At 47.4% G+C, this 26751-nt stretch overlaps 1 protein-coding gene across 3 annotated transcripts in view; it reads left to right on the top strand.

The window, feature by feature from the left end:
• Positions 1 to 26751, top strand: part of BDP1 (BDP1 general transcription factor IIIB subunit) — a 1449812-nt gene that overhangs the window by 75704 nt on the left and 1347357 nt on the right. For all 3 annotated transcript variants that reach the window (XM_078675286.1, XM_078675285.1, XM_078675287.1), the window contains exon 4: positions 221 to 283. In XM_078675286.1, the coding sequence (XP_078531412.1) occupies positions 221 to 283 (63 nt within the window). The remainder of the gene's footprint in view (positions 1 to 220; positions 284 to 26751) is intronic.

Raw genomic sequence — 26751 nt, 5'->3', positions numbered from 1 at the left:
CCATTCTTGATTTAATAAAGTGAATATGATGAATTCTATTAGCTATAACCTTTCTCACTGTCACAAACACTCATCAGTGAAGATTTGTGGAGGGCATTCGTGTATCGGTTGTGTGAAATGTTGTTGAACTGGGCCTTTTTTGTTTCGTTAATGAGTGCCAGAATGCTTACAATGCAGTCCTGTAATCTAAACATCCTGCCCTGTGCTTACCTATTTATAGATCTGCAATAGACCAAGAGAAGAAAGCTGAAAAAAGTCCTCCTGTTCAAATTCAAGCTAAAGAGTAAGCCTTTTCTATTCAGATGTAATCGTTGATTGTTTTTTCTTGTTTCCATTGAAAGATTTATTAGAATACCAACCAACTCAGTTGAACATATTTAGAGTATTGTTTAATACTCTGTCAAAGAGTCCAGTAATTCCCCTGGGTATCTTGTTCTCCATTCCTGTAACATTAACACTTTGTTTTTTAGATTGAGTTTAGTGTATTGTGACTATATTGCAATATTTCAAGGTGTCCTAAAAAATGAACTCTTCTGCACTTGAAATGAGGAAAGATCTCATCTGGGAGCTTCTGTTGATTTGAACCAATAAATCATAAAGAAAGATTGTTTTTTTATGATCTTTTTTCAATGTAAACCTATTTTAGTATCTACTCTACAATTAGTGAACACAATTTCTGAACCAGACTAAAGTATAAACAAGGTTATATTTTAAATTATGGAAGCAAAATATGCCTTTCTTGTAAACCCCCCCCCCCAAAAAAAACAACAATAAGTTTGTCCTGTGAGACCGAAAGGATTCCAAATGAAGTTAACACATTTCCCAGATTTCAGATTACTGTAAAATGACCTGTTTATTTAGGGATCTATGTGATGAATTGTAGGAAAAACAATATTTTTTATTGTATTAAGTTCAGTTCAAAGACCTATACTTACGGGGTCATTGTAGGGCCCACCCGCCAATTACGGCTTGTGCTGCAGCCCAGAAAAGGGCTGCAGCACAAGATGCAATTGAAAAAGGGATGTTTTTAAACATCCATGCACTGTCTGCGAGGCACTAGGGTGTGCCTAGCACACAGGGCATCGGTGTTTGGGGGGGGCACTACATGTGCCCCCCAGGCCAAAAAGCTGAAACCGAGGGGGGAGAGGGCCCTATTAGAGGCCCCCATAGTCCTTTTCCGGCTGCCTGTTCATGGCGGTGGGACTGCCTTGAACAAGCGGTCGGAAATGGATATCCTAATCCCTACGGTGGTGTATGTGCAGGTACCACCCCCATTGTAGGGATTAGGAATCTGACCGCCGTCCCGATAAAACCTTTTATCTTGTCGCAGGCGGCGGTCCAACCCCCCCACCTCTGTGGTCTGCCCAGCAGCTTTGTGATGCAGCAGTCGGACCGATGCCCTAGATGACAGGTGGACTGCCACTTTTGGCCTGTTGATAGTTCACCCGCCATCGTAATGAGGGCCTAAGTTATTACCTGCACTTGTCTGATTTAAGAGGTTCTGTCAGTTCATCTATGTCTGTGTTTAGTTGAAGTGTTGATTAGACTTTACAGAGGATATAAACTCTTAGATATGAAATGTGTTTTATTTCCTACTTTATTAACCAGATTAAATATTTATTTTTGTCAACTGTATTGAAAATTGGCATCATAACCGATTTTTGACCAGCTGCTCTTGTACCTTGAAAATGAGCTGACAAATGTAACCAACTTAAGCAAGTCAGATGTTTGTTTTTGTAGATGAAGACAAAGTAAGTTCCGCATTCTCTGCAAAATGTAAGCGATTAAATTCCACACCATAAATTTTTAGGTCCTGCCTGCCCAGAGCGCATGTGCTGTCGCTGACGGTGATCTTGTTCACTATAAAAGGCTTGGAACATGCCCATTGCTTACCATTAATTTATGTCCTTGACACTCTAATTTGCTGTCTACTAATTGGCCTGGGCATCACTTCCCTTTTTTCTGTGGCGCATGGTCCAAGCACGGATTAATTGATCTTAATTGGTGTCCATCCACTGTAAACTCTGTAATTGAAGGTACTATTTCTTCTTCACCTACCACCCACCCTTCTCCGTTTTGTTTCTAGCCCCTCCATGTTCTATCTAGCCCCTCCCACCCACCCCTCTCCATGTTCTATCTAGCCCCTCCCACCCACCCCTCTCCATGTTCTATCAAGCCCCTCCCACCCACCCCTCTCCATGTTCTATCTAGCCCCTCCCACCCACTCCTCTCCATGTTCTATCTAGCCCCTCCCACCCACCCCTCTCCATGTTCTATCTAGCCCCTCCCACCCACCCCTCTCCATGTTCTATCTAGCCCCTCCCACCCACCCCTCTCCATGTTCTATCTAGCCCCTCCCACCCACCCCTCTCCATGTTCTATCTAGCCCCTCCCACCCACCCCTCTCCATGTTCTATCTAGCCCCTCCCACCCACCCCTCTCCATGTTCTATCTAGCCCCTCCCACCCACCCCTCTCCATGTTCTATCTAGCCCCTCCCACCCACCCCTCTCCATGTTCTATCTAGCCCTTCCCACCCACCCCTCTCCATGTTCTATCTAGCCCCTCCCACCCACCCCTCTCCATGTTCTATCTAGTCCCTCCCACCCACCCCTCTCCATGTTCTATCTAGTCCCTCCCACCAACACCTCTCCATGTTCTGTCTAGCCCCTCCCACCCACCCCTCTCCATGTTCTGTCTAGCAACTCCCACCCACCCCTCTCCATGTTCTGTCTAGCCCCTCCCACCCACCCTTCTCCATGTTCTGTCTAGCCCCTCCCACCCACCCTTCTCCATGTTCTGTCTAGCCCCTCCCACCCACCCTTCTCCATGTTCTGTCTAGCCCCTCCCACGCACCCTTCTCCATGTTCTGTCTAGCCCCTCCCACCCACCCTTCTCCATGTTCTATCTCGCCCCTCCCGCCCACCCCTCTCCATGTTCTATCTAGCCCCTCCTGCCCACCCCTCTCCTTGTTCTATCTAGCCCCTCCCGCCCACCCCTCTCCATGCGGACGATGAGATGGCCCGCATGAAAGCGGAGGCAGAGACTCTGACGGCTGTGGGCTTGGAGAAGCCCAAAGAAAAGAAAGCCTACCGCCCGTTCCAGAGACGGTTCGGGGCACAGGGCAGAGGGCGAGGGCAGGCTTCGGGACAGCAGCAGCAACAACAGCAGCAGTACCGGAGGCCCTTCCAGAAGCGCCAGAAGGGTAGAGGAGGTCAGCAGCCCTCTACAGCGAACAAGGGCGCGGCCGGGTCTCGACCCTGAGCGGTTACTTCCCCTACATCTGTTACCCGCTCCGGTGGGGTGAAGCGTTCAATTTTTTCTGGCAGAGTGGAGAAAAATTACTCAGGACAAGTGGGTGCTGAATATTGTTTGCAATGGATACAGTCTTCGGTTCACCAGCTCGCCTCCATCGATTCCACCGGTCAGCTCGCAGTTTCAACTGCGCGAGCCCCAGGCGGAGGCAGATATCCTGTTAAGGAAAAGGGCGATAGAAGATGTACCTCTGTCTCAAAGAGGAAGAGGTCTGTACTCCCGGTTCTTCCTGGTTCGCAAGAAGGACAAGAACGAGTTCAGGCCCATTCTGGATTTGCGACAAGCAAACAAGTGGATTCGGAGAGAGAAGTTTCGCATGCTGTCGTTGCATCAGATTTATCCTCAGCTGCAACAGGGAGACTGGCTGTGTGCTATAGACCTACAGGATGCGTACTTCCATGTGCCCATTGCACACAAACACAGGAAGTTCCTGCGATTCCAAGTCGGCACCAATCATTATCAGTACACAGTACTGCCATTCGGACTGAAGTCTGCACCCAGAACATTCTCGAAGTGCATGGCGGTGGTAGCTGCACACCTAAGGAAGAACAAGGTGTTTGTCTACCCGTACCTGGACGATTGGTTGATCAAGGCCTCCTCCTTCTTGGAAGCTCAAGCACACTTCCAGAAGACGTGCGTTCTCTTGAACAAGCTGGGGTTGCACATCAACATGTCCAAGTCTGTCCCAACTCCGGTCCAGTGCGTACAGTACTTGGGAGCCTCCATCAATACGCTGTCAGCAAGCGTGTCTCCTTCGGAGGAGCCATGATTATCACTCCTTCGGAAGGCTCAGGCTCTTATGACCACTCCATCTACAACAGTGAGGACGGTGTCTTCTCTACTGGGATCGATGGCCTCGTGTATCTTCCTCACGCCACACGCACGGCTGCACATGAGACCATTGCAGGAGTGCTTGGAGGATCAGTGGGATCAGAGGAAAGGATCTTGGGACGACAAGATACGACTGTCTCTGCATGCTCTTCAGTCTCTGAAGTGGTGGTGTTCAGGGGAGAATCTCCTCAGAGGGGTTGCCTTCCACAAGGACATTCCCACGCAGACTATAGTGACGGATGCGTCTCTCCATGGCTGGGGGGCGCACTCCGGGGACCTACTGATTCAGGGGACGTGGTCCCCGACGGAGTCCACGTACCACATCAACTTCCTGGAACTCAGAGCTGTTCACTTGGCACTGAAGGCCTTTCATCCGTCCTTGCGGACCAACTCTTTGCTTGTTCAGACGGACAATACGACCACGATGTATTACCTCAACAAGCAGGGGTGGTCGAGATCGCGCACTCTGTCGCAGGAGGCGCAGGCGATCTGGCACTGGCTGCTAGCCAGAGGACTGACGAGAAGGCTACCCATCTGCCAGGTGTGCAGAATGTTCAGGCAGACGCACTGAGCAGACTGATTCAGGAAAACCACGAATGGGTCATAAACGACGAAGTACTAGGAGAAGTCTTCGCAAAGTGGGGGACTCCAGACGTAGATCTGTTCGCCACTGCCGAAAACAGCAAATGCCGAGACTTCGCCTCCAGGTACTACCAGCCGGGGACGCTGGGGAATGCATTATGGATCAACTGGTCGAACAGCTTTCTGTACGCTTTTCCACCCATTCCCCTGATTCCTGCGGTGCTCATCGCGCTGTCTGGATAAAACCAAGGATATTCGTAGGTCAGACCAATTGTTCATCAATTATGGATCAGTCAGGACGGGTCTTGCTACTTCAAAACAGTCCATCTCTAGGTGGATTGTGTCCTGTATACAATTGTGTTACCAAAAGGCTAATAAGACCGTAGGGGGTAAACCTAAGGCTCATTCCACCAGGGGCAAAGCTGCCGCGACTGCTTTGCTCCGTAATGTTCCAATTGCAGAAATCTGCAAGGCGGCCACTTGGAAGTCGGTCCATACCTTTGCTAAGCATTACTGCCTGGATACTGATGCCAGGGCAGACGCTCAGGTTGGGCAGGCTTTGCTGCTAAATCTGTTCGCACAATAGTGGTATTATTTCTCTGTTCTCCACCACCGCTTTGGTGTTGGGATGGGCTTGCCATTCTATTCACTAGATTATGACTATACACAGAGATCCCCTACTACAGAAGGAGTAGTTTCTGTCCTGTAACTCCAGTTCTGTAGTAGGGGTATCTCTGTTATAGTCATAAGCGCCCACCCTCCTCCCTGGTGGAGAGAGATATTCATGTAAGGAATGCTACAGGTCTGGCGTTTTGCGCCTTCAAAAATAACTGAAAGTAAAAGGGACCTGCAATGCATTCTGGGATACTGTGAAGTTCTGGAAAGTTCTCTTAAAGGCACAGTATCCTGTTCTGAGCCACATAATGGCAGCCTATGGGGCTTGTCTGTCCATGCCTTCCTCTCTATCATTCCAGAGGGGTTTTGCTGTCAAAGCAAGGGAAATCTGGACAGGCTTTGCTGTTTGTGGATTTTTGGTGGAATTTCTAGTTGAAGTACTGGACAGTGTAGCCTGTGGATATAGGCTGCATTATCTGTCTTTAATTCTCTCTTAAGTGTCTGTGCAGTTCTGCATTTTTCGACACTTTAAGAGATTATTTTTGATTGCTCCGGGGTCCACGCACATGGGCGGGGACTATTCACTAGATTATGACTATAACAGAGATACCCCTACTACAGAACTGGAGTTACAGGACAGAAACTACTCCTTCTACTCCATACAATTCTGCTTCACTCATTCCCACTGCACCGCACGCAATTCCACTCCGCCCCATCTGCATATTGACTCTGTATAAATGAACTTAATCCTAGTGCAATTCCACTCCACACAATTCCACTCCAATCAGTCAGTCAGTCAAAGGATTTTTATTCGCTACATTTCTGTAGCATAAACGTACAGATAAAAACACGTATACATACATTTGTTAACCATTCCCAACAATCAATACCCCTTCCCACCAGAAGAAATAATTTTATAACAAGAAAAAAGACAGCATGTCGCCTGAGAGGTCCCTACAATAAATGACCTAATTAAAAAGTTTCACTTTCAATACAATCCTCCACCCCGATTACTACAACTCATACAGACTTTAAATGCTGTTACCAGCTACACAACCTTTTAGCATATTGGACGTCTCCTTATTTTTAGGATGCACCACGAATAACAGACCAGAGGGCAATGTAACTGTTGCAAAAACAGAGCTGGTCTACATTGTCTAAACTTAAACATTTTAAACCTTGGCAAGATAAGGTATCTTCTGTGGCCATCATAAAAGGTGCAAAAAAAGAGAATATGTAGATTAGACTGAGTAGATATACCATCACAAATGCAATTAATTAAATGTGACAGAGAATAACTATTCACTGGAACACCTACCTTAAGAGGTGGATTATTAAAATGGAATCTAGTTAAAACAAAGCAATGTTGCTGGTTCTGAATTAAAAACCGGTAGGATCAGAGACCTTCTTGTATGAGACAATCGTTGTTTTATGCCTGTCAGACTCCAGTCTTTATGAAACCGCTTTGGTTAAAACCAGTTGTTTCAATGTGGCCTTACTATAGCCAGTCGACTGGACTACGGCAACGCCCTCTACGCCGGTACCACCGCCAAGCTCCAGAAGAGGCTCCAGCGGATCCAGAACGCCTCGGCCAGACTCATCCTCGACATCCCACGAACCAGCCACATCTCCGGACATCTGAGAGACCTGCATTGGCTCCCCGTCAACAAAAGAATCACCTTCCGCCTCCTCACCCACGCACACAAAGCCCTGCACGACCAAGGCCCGAGCTACCTCAACAACCGAATCAACTTCTACGCTCCCAAACGCCAACTCCGATCAGCCAACCACGCCCTCGCCGCCGTCCCCCGCATCCGAAGAGCGACAAAAGGAGGAAGGTCCTTCTCCTACCTAGCCGCCAAGACCTGGAACTCCCTCCCGACCGACCTGCGCCTGACCCAAGACCACCTCTCCTTCAGGAAGAAGCTGAAGACCTGGCTGTTCGAGCAGTAAGGCCCCCCCCCCCCCCCCCCCCAGCGCCTTGAGACCCTACGGGTAAGTAGTGCGCTCTATAAGTGACTTTGATTGATTGATTGATTGATTGATAGCCAAGGCATATGGTAGAAGAAAAAAATTAATACAGGACCCCAATTTCCTCACAAATCAATTTCGCGTACGCTACCCAAGGTTAGACAAGCTGGTTCAGTGCCGCACTCTCCTGAGTCCAAATAGAATGCCATAGGAGGAGTCGCGCTAGTTTGATTTTGTCCACAATATAGGGGAAGCTTAAATTCTCATAGCAAATGGAGTTTACACAACTAACTGGGACCACCAGAAGTTTTGTGAAGAAAACATTTTCCACCATTTGTAAGTCAAGCACATTGACCATGTACCATATGCCTGCCCCATAAGTAACTATCGCCACAGCTTTAGCTGAGTAGATAGATAAAAGCTTTTTCAGTAGTTTCGAGCCTAGTTTTTTACAAAACCTTTGTAACCCCAAGGCATGTCAAAGGCAAGCCCATCTGCACCTGTACGCGCCTGCCCTGTGCCACGGACCCTGGTTCTCTGAACATACAGCTTCAAGGCGCCAGCACCCTCCAAGCCCTCAACACTGGACAACATACCACCTGACGATGGGCATTGCCGAAGGTCACCCGAGGCCCTTTTTCCTGCCAGATCTGCAGTTGCACCTTCGCCTGCCAGTGCAAACAGCCCCACTCACCACTCAACCAACAAACACTGGACCTGGCCGCCTCAACTGCATCCTGCTCAACACATGTTTCCTCCAAAAACACGCAGTGGAGATCTGGGACCTGCTCGACTCCGTCGACATCACCTTCCTCACGAACACATGGATGAACTCCACCTCTGCCCAGGACATCGCTACCGCCATCCCTGACAGCTACAAGACCATTCACAAGGACCGCGTCAACAAACAGGGGAGAGGCATCGCCATCATACACAAAAGCACCCTCCGCCTCACAACCCACGCAAATGACGTCTCGAATAACATGGAGCACCTCCAGGTCCAGACCAACTCGAACACCACTCTCCGCAGCATCCTTATCTTCAGCGATTCCGTCATCAACTTCATCACAATTCACAATCTCTCCTTCAAACTACATCCTCCTTGGTGACATCAGCTTTCACCTGGACAACTCCAACGACAAAAACACCTTGTGCCTGCTGGAAAAACTCACCACTGTCGGACTCAAACAACTGGTCACCTCCCCAACCTACTAAGCACGACACACGCTCAACCCAATCTTCTCCGCCAGCGACAACATCACCTTCAGCCACACCAATAAGCTCCAGTGGGCCGACCACACCTCCATCCACTTCTCCTTCACCAAACCCACCGTACACTACCACGCCCACCGCTATTTGCGCAGAAGTTGGAACAAGGTCCCTGAACAGCTCACCACCTCGTTCAGAAAAAACCCTCCACCGACATCTACAGACGCTAATACCTCAGCACACAACCTCCACTGATGGATCTCCGACTGCACCAACACTCTGGCTCCCCTGAAGAAAGCCCCAATCAAGCGACACTCCAAGAAAGCCAGATGGTCCGCTCCTGCCCTTGAGTCCAGACGCACCTGTAGACGGCTTGAGAAGAGATGGAGGAGCAGCAAAACTCCAGAAGACCACTCAGCCTTCAATGCACACCACCACCTCTTCAGAGCAATGGAGAAAGAGGCTCTACAAGAAAGGATCAACGACAACACACTCAACAGTAAAGAACTTTTCACCGTGGTCAGAGAATTCGCCAGACCCAGCACAGACAGCAGACCCCTCCACCCCCCAAGACCTCTATACCAACCTCAGCACCTACTTTCACTGCAAGATCCAGGAGATATGCGACTGCTTTGACAGCCTCGATACCCAAGACCCGACCCTCCCCTCCCCTCCCACCCCACCGCACCCTACGCCATACCCCTACAGTCCCGACTCAGCTGGACTTCTCTCACTGCGGATGGCACACTCAATTTCATCAAGAGAATACACTCCTGAGCACCCTCGGACCCCTGCCCGTATCACGTTTTCAACTGAGTCGGCACCACCATCGCCCCGAACTCTGCCACACCCTCAACTGCTCCATCAACCCTGCCACATTCCCGTAAGACCGGAAACGCGCAGAGATCAACCACTTGCTGAAGAAACCGTCTGCCGACCCGACAAGCTTTAAGAACTTCAGACCAATCTCTCTTCTACCCTTCTTAGCTAAGGTCATTCGAGAAGGCCATCAGCGCCCAATGTTGCGTGTTCATCTAAGCGAACCACATCCTGGACCTCTCCCAGTCTGGCTGCAGAAGCAACCACAGCACTCCCCTCCTCTCTGCCACAGACTGTCTGCACCATCCTCGACTGAGGCGAAACTGCAGCCTTCATCCTCCTGGACTTCTAGGCCACCTTTGATACTGTCTCTCTCCGCACCTTATACACACAAGACTCCACGATGCTGGCATCAGCGACAAAGCCCTGGAATGGATCCGCTCCTTCCTCACCAGGCAAACACAGAGAGTCAGACTACCACCGTTCCTCTGGGAACCCACAGAGACCAGCTGCGGAGTGCCTCAGGGCTCCTCCCTGAGCCCCACTCTCTTCAACATCTACATGGCCCCGCTCACAGCCATCGTCAGTAACCACTAACTCAACATTGTCTCCTATGTCAACAACACCCAGCTGATTCTCTCACTCACCAATGTACCCACAGTCACCAAGAACAACTTTCATAATGGAATGAAGGTTATTGCCACCTGGATGAAGAGCAGCTTCCTCAAGCTCAACTCGGAGAAGACCGAAGTCCTCCTCCATGTGCTCCACCTGTGACAACTTCTGGTGGGCCGCAGCACTTGGAACCCCCTCCTCCATACCCACAAATCACGCACAAAATCTCTGCATCATCCTGGACTCCTCACTCACCATGAACTGCCAGATCAACACCCTCTTATCATCCTGCTCCCACACACTACGCCTGCTCCGAAAGGTCTTCAAGTGGATCGCAACCGAGTCCAGAAAGACTGTCACCCATGAACTCACCAGCATTAGAATCGACTACAGCAACACACACTACGCCGGCATCATCCAGATACTCCTCAAGAACTTGTAGAACACTTAGAATCTCCACCACAGCCACATCACCAGCCACCTGAGAGATCTCCACTGGGTCCCATTCAACAAAAGAATCACCTTGGAGCCCTCACACACGACCACTAAGCCCTACACGATGCGGGTCCTGCATACCTCAACCACTGCCTCGTATTTCATGCACCCACCAGATACCTTAGCTGCGCCCAACAGCCCCTGGCTACCGTCCGATATATCCTCAAGACCACAGCCGGAAGAAGATCCTTCTCTCCCACCTCTTAGCCAAGACCTGGAACACCCTGCCTCTCCACCTCAGGCAATCACCAACACTGCCTCAATTCAGAAAAGATCTCAAGACCTAGCTCTTCGACTGACCAGCAGCCTCCTCTCCCACCCCCAGCTCCTTGAGACCCTTACGGGTGAGTAGTCGCGCTTTACAAGCCACCTGATTGAAAATTGACCTTTCCAGCATGGTAGTTCTATTAGATACCATCGGTTTCCAGGAATGGTTGCTCTCTAAAAGGATGCCCAGATATGAAAAAGAAATCACCTCCAACAACCTAGACTTATTAATAAAGTGCACCGGTCTTTTTTTGGTCTTGTCCCACATATCATAGTAAAGGTTTTACTGTCCTTGACCAGTAAATCTAACTCCTGCATAAAAGTAATATAATTATCAATTAAACCTTGCAGCGCTCTCCCAGTTCTTGTTACTAACACAGCGTCATCTGCAAAAAAGAGTATTTGAGGGGGGTCTGTTCCTATGTAAGGTATATCCTTGGCTGACTCTAATAATGCAGATTCCACTCTGTTCATATAGAGGGAAAATAGGAGAAGGGCAAGGACACATTCTTGCTTTACTCCCCGATTTTTATGTTAAAAGGTTCTGTGCATTCACCGTTCCTTCCATAACGTCTAAAGGCAATCGCCTATGATTACAACTGGCTCATAAAATTCAAAATGCTCTCCTCTACGCCCATCTTAGACATGATCAACCAGTTTAGAATGTGAGACAACCATACATGCGGAGAAGATGGTTCCAGTAGGAAGCTGGCTCTGTAAATACTATCCCAAAATAAGGGATTCCAGTAGATCCAATAGATAATACCTTACTCTGTATTTGTGGTAGTGTGAGCGAGCAGGAAGGCTTTATTAGAGGGTGGTGTTAAGCATTTATTCTATGCACTCAGGCAAGAAACGATATCAGACTCTCAAAGACTGAACTCAGACCAATTGATTTGTATAAAAATATTTCCTTGTTGTTTTTTATTTTTAGAACCAAGCCAGACTTGGTGCAGGTAAAAAAATAGTTATTTTCTGGTATAATACAGTTGAATGCAGTTGGCTTTGTTACAGGTAGGTCAACTGTTCAGAATAGTTGAAATTATTTTTCCGTTACTTTGCAACTACTTTTTAGATTACTTTTTCTACTCAGTGTGATATGCCTAAATATCACACTGGGATCTTTCCTAGATAAAAGGGAAGTAAGTCCGTTTTTGTAAGCACACAGTTTCTTAAGTTCTCATACAATTTCCAACTCCACAATTAAAACTTTTTTCAGAGAAAAGCAGTCAATGCAATCCTATGGGAGGACATTAAGTTATCAGTTTAAAGGTAAGTACTTGGTTGTGGGAGTTTGGTTTCTGAGGTTAGAACCAGGGTTCCCCCAGGGTCAAGGATGCACTCGAAGAACACCTTCCGCAGCACTAGGGCGTCTGGTTGCAGAGTGCTGAAGCCCAATGTTATTCAGTGGGGGATAAGGGGCCTCCGGTTGGTGGCTGCTCACGGGCACTCCACTTGCGTGTGGGAGTATAGCTCCTAGGGTTTAGCTCAGGGCAAAGGGGGATCCAAGATAGCACCCAAGGTACCCCCACAGCGGCAATGGGGCGGCTGGGTGCATGGGGCTGGATCAACACCAGGAGCCCTGTTGATTTTATTGGGGAAGCTCTGGTCAGAACAAAAACTGCAGGCTCGGGCATGAACATTGTCTGGAGGCGACCACCGGTTGGAGAGGTAAGTTGGGATCTCGTGGGATGCCAGGACATCGTCGGTTGGCCCACCCAAGGCCATGGGGCGTCAGGTACAGGGGTATGTTTTGGTGTTGGGTTTCCCTTACCAGCTTTGGTCGCGGGCTCCTCCAGATATGGGCTGCAGGTGTAGTTGGGAGACTTGAGGTAGGTCAGGGATCACCAGATCCCAGTTCAGGATCGTGGAGGAGACCGCCTTGTGGTGTTGGGCCACTCAAACTCAGGCTGTGGGCTCCGGGTGCAGTGGTGGTGCAGACTCACGGAATTGGCGGAACCAGAGCCTGTTGATGAGCAAATCGGGTGCTCACAGGAGACACAGTCTTGTTAGGAAAGGCAGGTCCTCCGGGTTCTGGGGGGCTGCTGGCTGCTGAACACCCTGGGATTCCATTGGAGCAGGTCGAAGTCAGGGCAGGATGGTAGGGCTGGGGCCAAGTCTGTTGGCGTCCTCCTCTTCTTCCCTCAGCATGGCTCTTCAGTTCTTCCTCTTTCTTCTTGTTTGAGGAGGCAAGGTTCAGAGTTGCCCCTAAATACACATTTTAGGGGCGTTTCAGGTAGGTTCAGGTTGGGACCAATGGGTCCTTTCCTTGGGATGGGTACACCCCCTATTATGCCACCCTCCAGTGGGAGGGGGCATAAGCCTCACTGGTTGGCTGGGTCCCCTCATCTTCATGATGGTGGAGACTGAGAGTTGTGCTTCGCCACGCCTCCCCCACCTGAGGGGTCGGCTTGGCAAGGGTAGGCACACCTCTCCTCCTATCTTGGTTTTCCCATCAATTCTCCTGCCCAAAGTGGGGGTCAGAACTGGGGGGGCAGTTGCTGGGAGCAGCAAATGGTCGGGGTCACCCCACAAAGGCGGCAAGCTTCCCCTTCGTGAACCCAGCCCATCCTGGGGAGAATTTTATTTATTTTATTTTATTTATTTTGAAGGTTTTATAAAGCGCTAGCTCCACCCTAGGGTATCAGAGCGCTTTACATCAGCAATGGTTATCAGCAAGAAAAACAACAATAGCAATGAATGAGACAAATTATACAGGCGGTCAGACAAAAATATAGGGAACCAATAAGAGTACATAGGGAGAAGGGTACATATAGGATAAACAGAATCAATTGAAAGAACCAGTAAGTTGTTACAAATAGTACATTTACAGTATGACAAGGAGGGCTCAGTAGACAAAGTAAGGAGTGGGTGGGTATAGTAAGGGGTAGGGTGTGTGGAGGGTGTCAGGAGGGGGGTGAGAGTGCGGGGGGTAGGCGGAGTTGCCTACAGGAGGAAGGAGGAGAATAGTCAGAAAGGAGATCAGGGATTTAACTTCCCCAGAATTTTGTGAGCAAGTGAATTTTGAGGTTTCTTTTAAAGCTGGAATAGGAGGGGATGCATCGAAGGTCTATGGGGAGGGCGTTCCAGATGGTTGGGGCCTTGCCATAGAAAGAGCGGGATTTCGAGGCGTTTTTTTTTTTTTTAGAAGTGGGGCTATGAGGAGAAGAGTGTTTGTGCTTCTCAATGTTCGTGCACAGCCAGCTTTGTTAAGTTTAGTTGAGAGGTAGGATGGGGTCTTCTGGTAAAGGGCTTTGTGTGTAATACAGGCAATTTTATAGGAGGATCTGCCTTCGATGGGGAGCCATTTGAGGGTCTTGAGGGCAGGGGAGATGCGGTCACAACGTTTACAGTTAGTTGTTAGTCTAGCTGCGAGTTTGAGGACGGATTTAATGGGGGCAAGGTAGATTTTGGGTGCACCAGAGAGAAGGGCGTTTCCGAAATCGATTTTGGATAGGACCAGAGATTGGATAATTAACTTGAAGTCTTCAGCTGGAATAAAAGGTTTGATTTTTTTTAAATGCCGGAGTGTGAAAAGTGCACTTTTTGCTGAGTTCTTTACATGGAAGTTAAGTGTGAGATTATTGGTAACGGTGATGCCTAGTGATTTGACAGATTCGGCGAGGGAGAGAGAGTAGTTTACGGCGTTAAGGTCAGCCATCCATGTTTGGATGGAGAGAGGGTTGTTTTTGGGAGAGAAGATGATGATCTCAGTTTTGTTAGGGTTGACTTTAAGATGGTTGTTATGGAACCAGGTTTGGATCTTGGTTAGTGCAGAGATAAGGTGTAGGATATCGGCATGGGATTTTATTTTATAGTACAGTTGGGTGTCATCAGCGTACAGGTGATAGTTGATTTTAGCTTGTTTAAGTATAAGGGTAAGGGGTTCCATAAAGAGGTTGAAAAGGGCGGGAGAGAGGATGGATCCTTGAGGGACACCTGGGGAGACGGAGGTTGGTCTGGATAGGCAGTTTTGAATTTTGATTTGTTGGCTTCTATGTTGGAAGTAGGAGGTGAACCAGTTAAGGACCGTCACATTCAGACCAAAGCGATCTTTGAGTGTATTGAGTAGGGTTGGGTGGTAAACTGTGTCAAGTGCAGCGGTGAGGTCGAGGAGGATGAATAGGTAGGTCTCGCCCTTGTCCAGGGCAAGGTGAATATCGTCGACTATGTTGAGCATTACAGTTTCAGTGCTGCAACCTTTGCGGAAGCCAGATTGAAGGGGGTCGAGAAGGTTGAATGTGTCTGTGTTTATCCAATTGGAGAAGGGCGCATTTTTCGAGGACTTTGGAGAGGAGATGGAGGTTGGAGATAGGGTGGAGGTTGTTAAGGTCATTGGGGTCAGCCTTGGGATTTTTGGGGATGGAAGTGATTTGACCTAGTTGAAGGGAGATGGGAACACTCCCTGTTAAGAGGTAGGCGTTAATGATGTTGGTCCAGTAGGGGACAATGATGTGTTTGAGATCTTGGACGAGTGCGGATGGGAGAGGGTCATTAGTGTGGGAGGATGGTTTGAGGTTGGCTAGGATGTTGAAGACTTCCCGTTCGGAAACGGAGTGGAAATTATGCCATGAGGTGTTATTTTTAAGCGGTAGGATGGTGGTGAGGGGTTCAGGGGGTGTGTGCGATGGGAAGAGGAGTGAGGGAGTCGGGGTGTTTTCAAAGGGAGGGGTGGATAGGGTGTAGTATCCTGGGGGTGTTGAGGGCTGAGCAAGGGATGGGTATCAAGGAAGACACGGTCAATTTTAGCAATTTTTTTCATAGAAAAAGTTGGCAATTTCTTCTCATTTTTTAGTGGAGGCAATCGGGTTAAGGGGTGCAGGTGATGTTTGATTTCTGATAATGTTGAACAGTTCTTTAGGTCTGTTTTTGGCACGAGAGAGTTGTAGACGAAAGAATGATGCTTTTTCCGAAAAGATGTGTTTTTTGTAAGAGGATCTTGTAATTCTGAGGAGAGCCAGATGGGATGGGGAAGGGTTTTGTCTCCAGGTTCTTTCTGCCAGTCTCAGTGGGCGTCTTTCTTTGTTAAGGTCTAGGGTGAACCATGATTTAGAGGGGGCATTTTTTTAGCGTTTTACTTTTCAGAGGGACAAGTTGGTCTAAAACTTCAGAGACAGTTTTGTTAAAGTGCTCAGTGAGTTCATTTGCATTTGAAGAGGGGGGGGTGAGACTGAGTTGGGATTGGAGTTTATGTTCCAGTGCGCCGGGTGGGATTTGCTCAAGATTTCTGGTCACAATTGTAGTTTTATTGTTTATTATTATAGGGATGGGAGGGCTGGGGGGGAGATCGTGAGCAGAATGAGATGGTGGTCTGACCAGTCGATAGGGATGATGTTGGGTAAGGATGTCAGATCAGGGTTGGAGATGATGGCGTCTAGAATAGCTCCTTTGGCGTGGGTTGGGGAGTGGCAAAGTTGCTTGAGGTCGGTAATCTCAAGAAGGTTATTAAGAAGGTTGATTGCAGGGTCATCGGGTTAATTCCAGTGTAGGTTAAGATCTCCAAGGAAGATATTTTTAGAGTTGGAAAGTAGCGATTTAGTTAGAAGGTCTGATAGTTCTTCGACAGAGGGAAGGGGTTCACCAGGAGGGTGGTAGATGTTATGAAGTCATGTTCAGGGGTGTGGAATTTATTGAAATATCTACTTGTCCATGGGGCAAGTTGCTTCATAAATCTACTTGTCCTGTAACAAAATCCACTTGTCCCTTGGGTGCCATGTGGTTCGGCAACAAATTATGGCAGCAATTTAATTATATAAGAGCTCTTATATAGCCTCTCTGATTATGCCAGTACTCATACCGTAGTAGTTTTTGAATACTAGCAATCCCTTTATGTTGCCATGTTTCTGCAGATCTACACACTGGGACTGAAGGTAGTGGTAAGCAATAGTTCCAGGGTTGGAATGCCCTTTAAGTCTGTGCAAATCTACTAACTTGCATGTTTTAAGGGTTTTCAACAACTCTTCTCTAATCTTTTCCCATACTGAGAAATGTTGGAAATTTACTCCTGACAATGGCAGACTTAAACCTTCTTCCAGAGTTGGGAAAAAAGTGGTTGATGGGAAAATGACCGTATAAACACTCGGGTTTTCGCATGAGCAAATCTACACATGCATATTTGCTCATGATAAACTGCAGTTCACAAATATTTTCCAGGAGTACATTTCTTGCCCTACTTCTATAAATTCTTGTAAATTCACGAAAGCCATATAGCTGCACTTAATGTAAGGACACTTTTGAGACTTTCTTTAATAATGGGGCTCTTAATTTGGTCTGGCGTTAACCACAACCTTTTGTGTTTATTAAAATTCTCTCTCCCTCTCTCAGTATCGGCTTGCTTCACTGTGAGTGACGGCATTAAGCTCTTTCACATGTAGTATATTGGCACACAAAGTAGTTTTGTTCAGTGGCAGTAACTAATGTGGCAGTGTGTGCTTTTTTTAGAACAATTTTTGTTGTTGTTGCTTTTGCCAATGTTTGTTATAATGGTGAGGGCCCGGCAGCTCTCACATCAAGAAGGCTTTACAAAAACCATGCCAAAACAAGTCACATCTTGGCAACCCTAAAAAGCTGACCACTAATTTTAGACCTACTGGCTTTGCCAATGCTTGTTTATTTTTTATGTTACTCATAATCTTATTGAAACTGGTTACACTGATTTTCCAATATGAATATTTTTGCGAAATACTAACATGCATCAACACATCTTACTAAATGATGCTGCAAAGAAACGGTACCTGAAATTTCCCAGTAGTGTAGCAAATGTTTTTTTTTTTCCTACTTTCACTTTTTTAGGGAACATTTTATATTGAAAGCAAAGATTCATTAATCTTGCTCTCAAGCTTCTACAAATATTTGCATCTAATCAGAGAGAATTCTGGGAGCATTATGCATAGCCTCATATTGCTAAACTTTGAAACCGCGAGTACACATTTTATACTGTAACCACAGTCAGAACTTACATTTACTTAGAGCGCGCACCCTAATAATAAAGGCTTTCAATTAATGAAGCATTAATACAAGTTTGAACAGCATTGACATAGGGACACAAATAATAACTTAACTTCAGGCAGTGCCCTTCCCTGGCCCTTAATGTGCTACTGCTAACTGGCAGCCAAAGGGTTTGTGCTGCAGGGGGTTGGGCCTACTTGTCCCAAGGACAAAATACACATTAAAACTTGTTGCCCTTGACCCCAAACAATATGTCCTGGGCGTCGGGCTATAGGAATTCCACATCCCTGCGTGTTGGGGGAGCTTTTCATTTTAAGTTCAGCTCCTAAGTATTCAAAAGTTGTGTAGTCAGTGTTAGTAATTGGGGAGAGTTGTAGCTCTTCTTTGAAAATGATTACTAGACCTCCCCCAATTTTTTCAGGTCTGTCTTTTCTGAGAACAGAGTAGCCAGGGGGGCTAGAAGGTCAATGATGGGTGTAGAGTGGTCTTTGAGCCAGGTTTCAGTGAGGAAGGCGATGTCGGTATCTTCGTTAAGAATGGTTTCTGAGATTTCGGTTCCATACCAACCTTCTGGAGCTGTGGGCGATCCAACTTGCACTGAAGGCATTCCTTCCCTCTGTTCGGGGAAGTTTAGTGCAGGCGTTCACGGACAACACCACCGCCATGTGGTACTGCAACAAACAGGGTCGGTGGGATCGTGGACCCTTTGTCAGGAGGCTCTGCGCCTCTGGCAATGGCTGGAACACCAGGGCGTCACCCTGGTGGTTCAACACCTGGCAGGTTCCCTGAACGCCAGGGCGGACGAACTCAGCCGCCGGTGGATGATGAATCACGAATGGCGTCTGAACTCGGACGTGGCGCAAGGCCTCTTTCAACGATGGGGAGAGCCTTGGTTAGATCTATTCACCACCGAAGAGAACGCGCTCGCTCGGAGAAGCTTTTCGTCGCGAGTGGAGCTGCGGTCTATTGTACGCCTTTCCGCCTAAACCACTTCTGCCCAGAGTGCTGAAGAAGATCAGGCGCGATCGGGCCCAAGTCATCCTTGTGGCTCCGGACTGGGCACGAAGATACTGGTATCCCGAGCTACTCAGCATGTCAGTCGATCCCCGATTTGTCTGCCTCTTCAGGAGGACCTTCTGTCGCAGCAGCAGGGGACGGACCTCCACCCGAACCTGTCCAGTCTCCACTTCCATGCGTGGAGATTGAGCGGCGACAGTTGAGGCCATTTGACTTGCCTCCTGAAGTCTGTGATGTGATTCTGACAGCCAGGCATCCCTCCACTAAATCGGTATACGCCTGAAGGTGGAACAGATTTGTGGCATGGTGCACAGCAAAGGCTGTGGATCCCCTTTTTACACCCCTTTCAGAGGTTCTCCTCTTTCTTCTTTCTCTGGTCCAGCAGGGCTCTGCTCTGGGCACTATCAAAGGCTACCTCTCTGCCATTTCAGCCTTCTTAAGTCTTCCTGATCAGCCTTCTCTTTTCAAGTCCCCTGTTGTAAATAGATTCTTGAAGTGCATCACTCACATGTTTCCTCTTGTTCCTTTCGTGATGCCTCAGTGGGACTTGAACCTTGTTCTGACTTATTTGATGTACGCTCCTTTCGAGCCACTTCATAATTGCCCTCTTTGTCTTCTAACTCTTAAGACTGCATTCCTGGTTGCCATCACCTCTGCCAGGAGGGTGAGTGAGCTCCAGGCTCTTTCTTCTCAACCTCCGTTCCTCTCTGTCCATCCGGACAAAGTTGTCTTGAGAACGCGTCCCTCTTTCCTGCCCAAAGTAGACACAGCCTTCCACATCGGGCAGTCCATCACCTTGCCCACCTTCTTTTCGCCTCGAATCCCTCAAAAGTGGAAGAGAGGCTCCACCGTCTGGACCCAAAACATGTGCTCTCATTCTATCGCACTCGCCAGTCCCGGGTGGACGACCAGCTCTTTGTTGGTTACGTGGGAGCTAAGAAGGGGCAGGCGGTGCACAAATGAACCATTTCTCGGTGGGTCGTTTTGTGCTTAAAGGCTTGTTAGTCACTGGCTAAAAAGGAGCCTCCTGTGGGGCTGCGTGCCCATTCCACTCGGGCCATGGCGGCTACTACTGCCCTGGGTCGGGGAGTCCCCTTGCAGGACATCTGTCAGGCAGCTACGTGGACCTCGCTGCACACGTTCGCTAGAAACTACTGCCTGGACAGCCAAGTCCGGAGAGATGGCTATTTGGCCGTTCTGTTCTCCAGGACTTTCTGGTGTGATCATTGGTTCGCAGACCCACCACCGGGGTTGGTATTGCTGGGGTATCTATTCTAAGGTAAGGAATCTAACACTAACCTGTTTCTTTCTGATGCACAAGTTACTTACCTTCGGTAATGATATATCTGTAAGAAACAGTAGTTAGTGTTAGATTCCTTACCGCCCCACCCATCCTCCCCGTTCTGCGAACTGATATCTAGGGTTAAGGTTCTTCCCTTTGATGGCCCCAGTGACGGTTTTTATCATGGCTCTGCGTTTCTGGCGCGGAAAAGCTGTGTATAAGAACTGACATCAGCGCGCGAGGGCGGCGTCTAAGTACTCCGACGACGTCATCACGGCGCCAACGACGTCGACGACGGACATGGAGCCGCAGACGACGCCTACCAACGCTCAGGGGTACTGCTACGCAAAACTTTCCGGATCCAGTCTGACGCCTGGAGATATTCTAAGGTAAGGAATCTAACATGCACTACTTTTTCTTACAGATATATTGTTTCCGAAGGTAAGTAACTTGTGCATTAGGCAAAAAGAGACTGAGGTCTTCTTAAAGGACATGCTTTGTCCTGTATATGGGTTGGGCACAAGTTCTTCATGAAGCCTTAAGCTTTAGGCAAGAGACTTTCTCTGTTACGCCTGCAGGGGGTACTCCTCTCTTTGTTGTGTAATATTGAACAGGGGACCGGGAGTTCCCACCCTACATTCTTGTAAAACACCCTACTCTTTCTTATTGTTTTCAATAATTTAGGCAGCGCACAGCTGCAAGAGTAACACATAGTTTAATTCACACCTCTACGTGGAACCATCTGCCACCATGAGCGAGAACCAAGGTCTTTCCTACACCTCTGAGGAGGTTGAGGAAATCATGGGAGATTTATCCTTGTTCGCGGATGCGACCATAGCACAGAGTATTGCACAAACCACAGATTGGGAGAACCTAACGGAGCTGAAACGGAGTAGGATTAGAACAATCCTCCATGGCACCATTTTGAAACAATATCTGAGCAAAAGTATGGCACCAAATGGTTTACTTGTAACCAACGCACCCCGTATCTTCTTAGAAGATGCCGATTTTCGTAAGGATTGGGCTGCGATAGCTTGGCACTGTACACATGACTGGATAGTCCTCATTTTAAAAACGGCTGTAAGACTATCAGACAAAATACAGGTGGACATCCAATTAGCCGAGGGCCACATAAAAACCACCATTACCGGTTACAAGAAAAAACTGGATGAGCTCAACAGGGAAATTAATTACTACAAGGAGAACCTGATGCAGCAGAAAGTACAAAAATTTCAAAAAGACCTGAAAAAATTCTCTATGGTCAAAGCTTATCCATATTCTGACCCGGAATATGTACCACCCTCAAAAGCAGACGATTACTCTGATGCATCCAGTAATGCCTCAAGTAATGCTTCCACTGCAAGTAGCAATTCGAGCAATGGGAGTACTAAACAAAGAGGAAGAGGACGTGGGAAGATGCAAAGCAACTGGCCACCTTAAAACCCGGTACCGATGCAAGGCTATCCGGATCCCTTTAATCACCCCCCAAATTTTCAAATGTATGGATGGCAACCTCCATTCCAACAGCCATTCTACCCACCAAATATCTACAGACCGCCTTTTTTAGCCAGGCGCGGAAGGGGAAGGGATAGAAGAAGAACGGGCAATCAGAGCAACCAAGTGCACTGGGGATCGGAGGAGCCGAACCCGAATCAACCACGGAGCAAGACTCCACAGGCAGGGCCCAGCAACAGATGAACCTAGTCACGAATCTAGCAACAAGGCCCCTTTCCAAAGAAGAAGAACAAGTACTGAACAAAGGCCTTGGCTTTGTCCCGACGGCCAATCTAGATAAATTCAGACTCCAGTGTGAACTGTCTTCCTTTTTTAGGAAACTGAAACTGAAAGCTTTTTTTGAGAAAAAGGAAGAGATGGCTACCAATGATGACCCTAATGAGACAGGCCTACGATTAAAATCAACCTTTGTGCCACCGCCACACACAATCCCAGTGGAAATAACCGCATTCGAGCAAGCGGTTTTCAACGAAATAGAGAAGACGACCCCAAAAAAAACCTTTACTAACCTGACCAGGAATGAAAGACTCGCCTTAGAAACCCTCAGGAACTGTGAAACGATCGTGATAAAACCCACGGATAAAGGCGGTGGAGTGGTGGTTTTGGATAAATCAGCATACCAGACTGAATGCATAAGGCTATTATCAGACGAAACAAACAACCGTAGACTACCAACGGACCCTACGGAAGATCTACGCGGTGAGATTAAATCACTAGTAGAGTATGGGGAAACGGAAGGATTCATTTCGAAACAGGAGGCTGATTTTTTGTGCAAAAGTGAAGGAAGAACACCTTATTTCTATATACTTCCGAAGATGCACAAAAGCAGACTCCCCCCGCCAGGCAGACCAATAGTCTCCGGTCTGGGTTCTCTGTTAGAACCTTTGTCACGTTTCTGTGATGTGTTTTTCAAAAAACTAGTGCAAAAAACCAGCACCTACCTCCAAGATACTAAGAGCCTGTTACAACTACTCAACGATCTCACTGTGGACGAGAACACCATCCTGGTGAGTTTCGATATTGAGAGTTTGTATACTAGCATCCCCCAGGATGCAACTCTGAAGGTACTTGAAAAGGCTCTAGCAAATGAAGAATGGACATCCAGGACCCCAAGAGACTTTATTCTGGAGTGTGCGAGGTTGGCATTGAAAAGGAACTATTTTGAGTTCGAGGGAACACTATACCTCCAGACGGGAGGAACCTCGATGGGGAGCTCTTTTGCCCCCAGCGTGGCTGGGCTCTACGTCCATGATTTTGAAGAGAAATATATACTGAGTGAGAGAAACCCCTACAGCTCCAGCATCCTATTATGGAAACGGTACATCGACGATGTGCTGTCAATCTGGAATGGTTCAGAATACTCACTAGTTTCTTTCTTCAACTGGACGAACACCTGTGACGATCATCTGAAATTCGCTTATGTCAAGGACCATAGCTCTCTGGTGTTCCTTGACCTTGTAATCAAAAAAGAGAATGGGAGTTTTCAGACATTAACACACTACAAACCCACAGCAAAGAATAATCTGCTTAGATTCGAGAGTTTTCACCCTAGGCCTTTGCGAGAGAATCTTCCATACGGACAATATTTACGCATCCGCAGGAATTGCAGTAAATTAAAAGACTACAAGGAACAAGCCAGTGACCTCACCCTTAAATTAAAGGACCGAGGATACCCAGACAAAATCCTACAAAAGAGCCAAAAGCGTGCACGCAACCAACCACGGGAAGCACTGTTGGAAAATACTGAGAAACCCTTGGAGGATACTCCTCTTACATGTGTCACTACATATAACACGGTCTCCAATGATGTAACCAGTATAATAAATAAACATTGGTCGATCCTTAACTCCGGCAAAATGCATTGGGACAAACCCCTTTTCTCTTTTAAAAAGGCAAGGAGTATAAAGGATGCAGTGGTGAACACTAGACCAGCCACTAAAGTTGCAGAAAATGAAACTGTACTAAATGCATGGGGCTTACCGAAGGTCACCGGCCACTACAGATGTGGGAACTGTAGCGTCTGCTCATTGACAACAAACACCAAGACCCTACAACTGGAACCAGGGAAGATCTGGACAATACGAGGCCACACCAATTGCAACAGCGAGAATGTGGTCTACAGAATAACGTGCCCCTGTAATTTACACTACATCGGTATGACCAATAGGAAGGTCAAAATACGCATAGGGGAACATAGAAGTACGATCAGGTGCAAGAAGTCCATGACCAGACTAACAGAACATTATCTATCCGCAGGACATACGCCTGACTACCTTCAATGGACAATTATTGAACAAGTAAACTCGGGTCACAACCTAACTCAACGTCTTTTTGAGAAAGAGCAAAGATGGGTTTACAGGCTGTCCACCCATAGGACAGGTTTGAATGACAATATCCCGTGGGGCTCTGTCATGGGGTAATTTGCCAACACATTCATTACGAGCACATACCCCCTAACCTACAGTCTGAGCTTCTATCATCTATGCCAAGTGGCATAGTAAGATTTCTCGTGCCCTGAGTATAATAACGATATAGATGCAATAACAAACTGCGTCCAATCTTCTTTCCCCTACTAAACGCCTATAGGCATGATTGCCATGTCCCAATCCCCATCAAATAAGTACCGGAGGTGTAACACACCTTCCACCTCGTTTAAGCTCCATTTCCCCCATCGATACCTAGTTTTTGCTGTTTCAATAACGAACGGCAGGACTTAACCTATGAGAAGCCGCTCGATCCCGGCCAGAACCATGGGCGTTCAGGGTTACCATAGTTACCGTATTCCAAGCCTCACTTTGGAACCGCAGTCCTCTGATTGGTGCTATTAACCCACGTGACCCGTCCAACCACGCCCTTTCCAGGAAGACGGAGTTCCTAATATCAAGCTCCCCGTCTCCATACGCTTCAGGGATTCCCACGGGGCGTACCGTCCTGGTAACCAAGTAGGTTTACCGACTGAGGAGCAGAAGCTACAAGTAAGTCTCTACAAACACGATCCTCTTGGATTATGTTTCCACGCTCGAGTAGACATCCAGTCACTCACTCACGGTTGGGCACAAGCTCTTCATGAAGCCTTAAGCTTTAGGCACAGAGACTTTCTCTGTTACGCCTGCAGGGGGTACTCCTCTCTTTGTTGTGTAATATTGAACAGGGGACCGGGAGTTCCCACCCTACATTCTTGTAAAACACCCTACTCTCTCTTATTGTTTTCAATAAAAAGAGAAGGCCACCATGCAAAAAGGGGCACTTTCCGACAGTTGACTTCTTAGCGATGTTGTACTTGGCTATTAAGATGCTCAAGTTCAGACATTGGTAAATGGTACCTACCCCCTTTTAAAATCCATATTGCATGTCTGCCAAAATATTTTTCGGGTGAGCCAAGTTCTCAAATCTCTGCAACAGTATACGCCCAATCATTTCAGTTGTGAGGTCCAGGCAAGAGATTGGCCTATAATTATTCGCCTCCGATTTCTCCCTTTTTAATATATTGGGATGATAACTGAGCTTTTCCAAGAGAGGGGTGGGTCTAAGCTCACATTAGCAATAAAAACATTAGTGATAAAAGAGCCCCAAAGACCCTCATAATCCAAGTAGACATCCAAAGCCACCTCAAACTGGCCCAAGCGCCTTTCCTCTACTACTTTTCATTACTACCCTTGGTATCTCCTCTAAATTTAAGGTATGGGGATTCGCGTTTGGTCGTGACTCAACAGGGTCCACTTCAGCAATGATCAAAGACTTATTTGAGTACATAGTGGAAAAATGGTCGAACCATTTTACTTCATGGACATCTGTTGAAGGATCTGTGGCTTCCCTAACACCTTTTGTCCTACCAGCATTTGAAGGGGAAGTTGGGGTGTGAAATGTACTGTATCCATCAATGTAGCTTGGGTTCTCATCCCAAGTTTTCATCCCAAGTTTCTTGTAAACAGATGACGTGAGGTTAAGGCCACTATCTCTAGCCAGTCCAACGCTTCCAGCTGTTTCCCCAGGCTTGCTATGCTTCATGATAGGATCTTAATTGAGTCAGAATTATCTATAAGGAGGTTAGTGTTGGCAATATTTCCATTTGCTAATTTGTCAGGCTCCAACTCCCCTGAGGACTGTTGGAAAGGATCAGGAAGGGGCACAATGTTACAGGTACTGTTCTTTCTACACAAGGCCGATAAGATAGTATCTAGCTCCCCATGAGCTGGCTGAGTTTTCTCATCAATTAAAAGGGAAGTTTCTAAAAGGAGGAAGTGTAAAACATCATCCGTGCATTGCCCACTCAGGGAGGCGATATTATACTTTTCCACTGTTTCAGCAGTCTGCTGCTCTCACCCCTCCTCCAAACCCCCCTCACCCACTAAGAAGCTCTGCCTCAGGAACGTGAACCAGTCAGTTGCGCCCCTCCAGCCCTTCCAGGGGAGCAAATTTGTTATTAAGAGTTACTCCAAAGGACCTATCTGCCCAATGCACATCATTATGGCCTGTCAAGGAACTTGAAACTGGATTCAAAGGGGATGAGTTGAAATCACAGGGCTTGTAAAAGGAACTCAGTGGCAACACCGATATCTGGTATATCCCTGAAAAAGGGTGTTTTGATCGAGTCAAACAACCCAAGACTATATTTGGATCTCTGAAGTTGACCACTAAACAGTCTCCAGAGAAGGCCTTGGGTGATGCCCCCACCCAATCAACCCTTTTGGCTATAAGGATTTGATCAAATAAAGAGGGATCATAGTCCATATACTTTTTTTTTAAAAACTTGTTTTTATTAAAACTGCTTCCACTGTAACCAGGACAAGGATATACATGTACATTTTTAGTATCTTATAGGAAGTATATAGCCAGCATTAGTAACATGTCATTCCATAAATACATACAAGCTCACTTTCCGTGAGAGAAAGCCCATATACTTAATAAACCAGTGGAAAGTTTTAAGATCAGCTGGTCAATAGACTCAAACTGCCCCACTTTAAGTCTAGGTGCATTAGCCAAAATTAAAACGTAGGGACACACTGCAGGGGGGTTTCAATACCTGGGATTCCCTGCCTGGAGTCCTATGGCAAGTGCCAAGGGCATTCTGGGCCATTACTATATGTGCGCTCCGCATGCCTGTACCGGTCTGCCTGATCGGACATGACACCTTGTACATGTGTCAACCAGTGTAAGGACCAGGCGGGACCAGTAGGGAATTATTCAGTAATATTGGTTTCTTTTCAGTTCCTTGGCTTTAGTTTTCCTTGTAGTGTTTATAGGGAACTTCGCTCTCCTGGTCTGTCCGTC

This window comes from Lissotriton helveticus, chromosome 2_1 (assembly GCF_964261635.1).
Source record: "Lissotriton helveticus chromosome 2_1, aLisHel1.1, whole genome shotgun sequence".
NCBI classification, from domain to species: Eukaryota; Metazoa; Chordata; class Amphibia; order Caudata; family Salamandridae; genus Lissotriton; species Lissotriton helveticus.
This window is presented reverse-complemented; position numbering and strand designations above follow the sequence as displayed.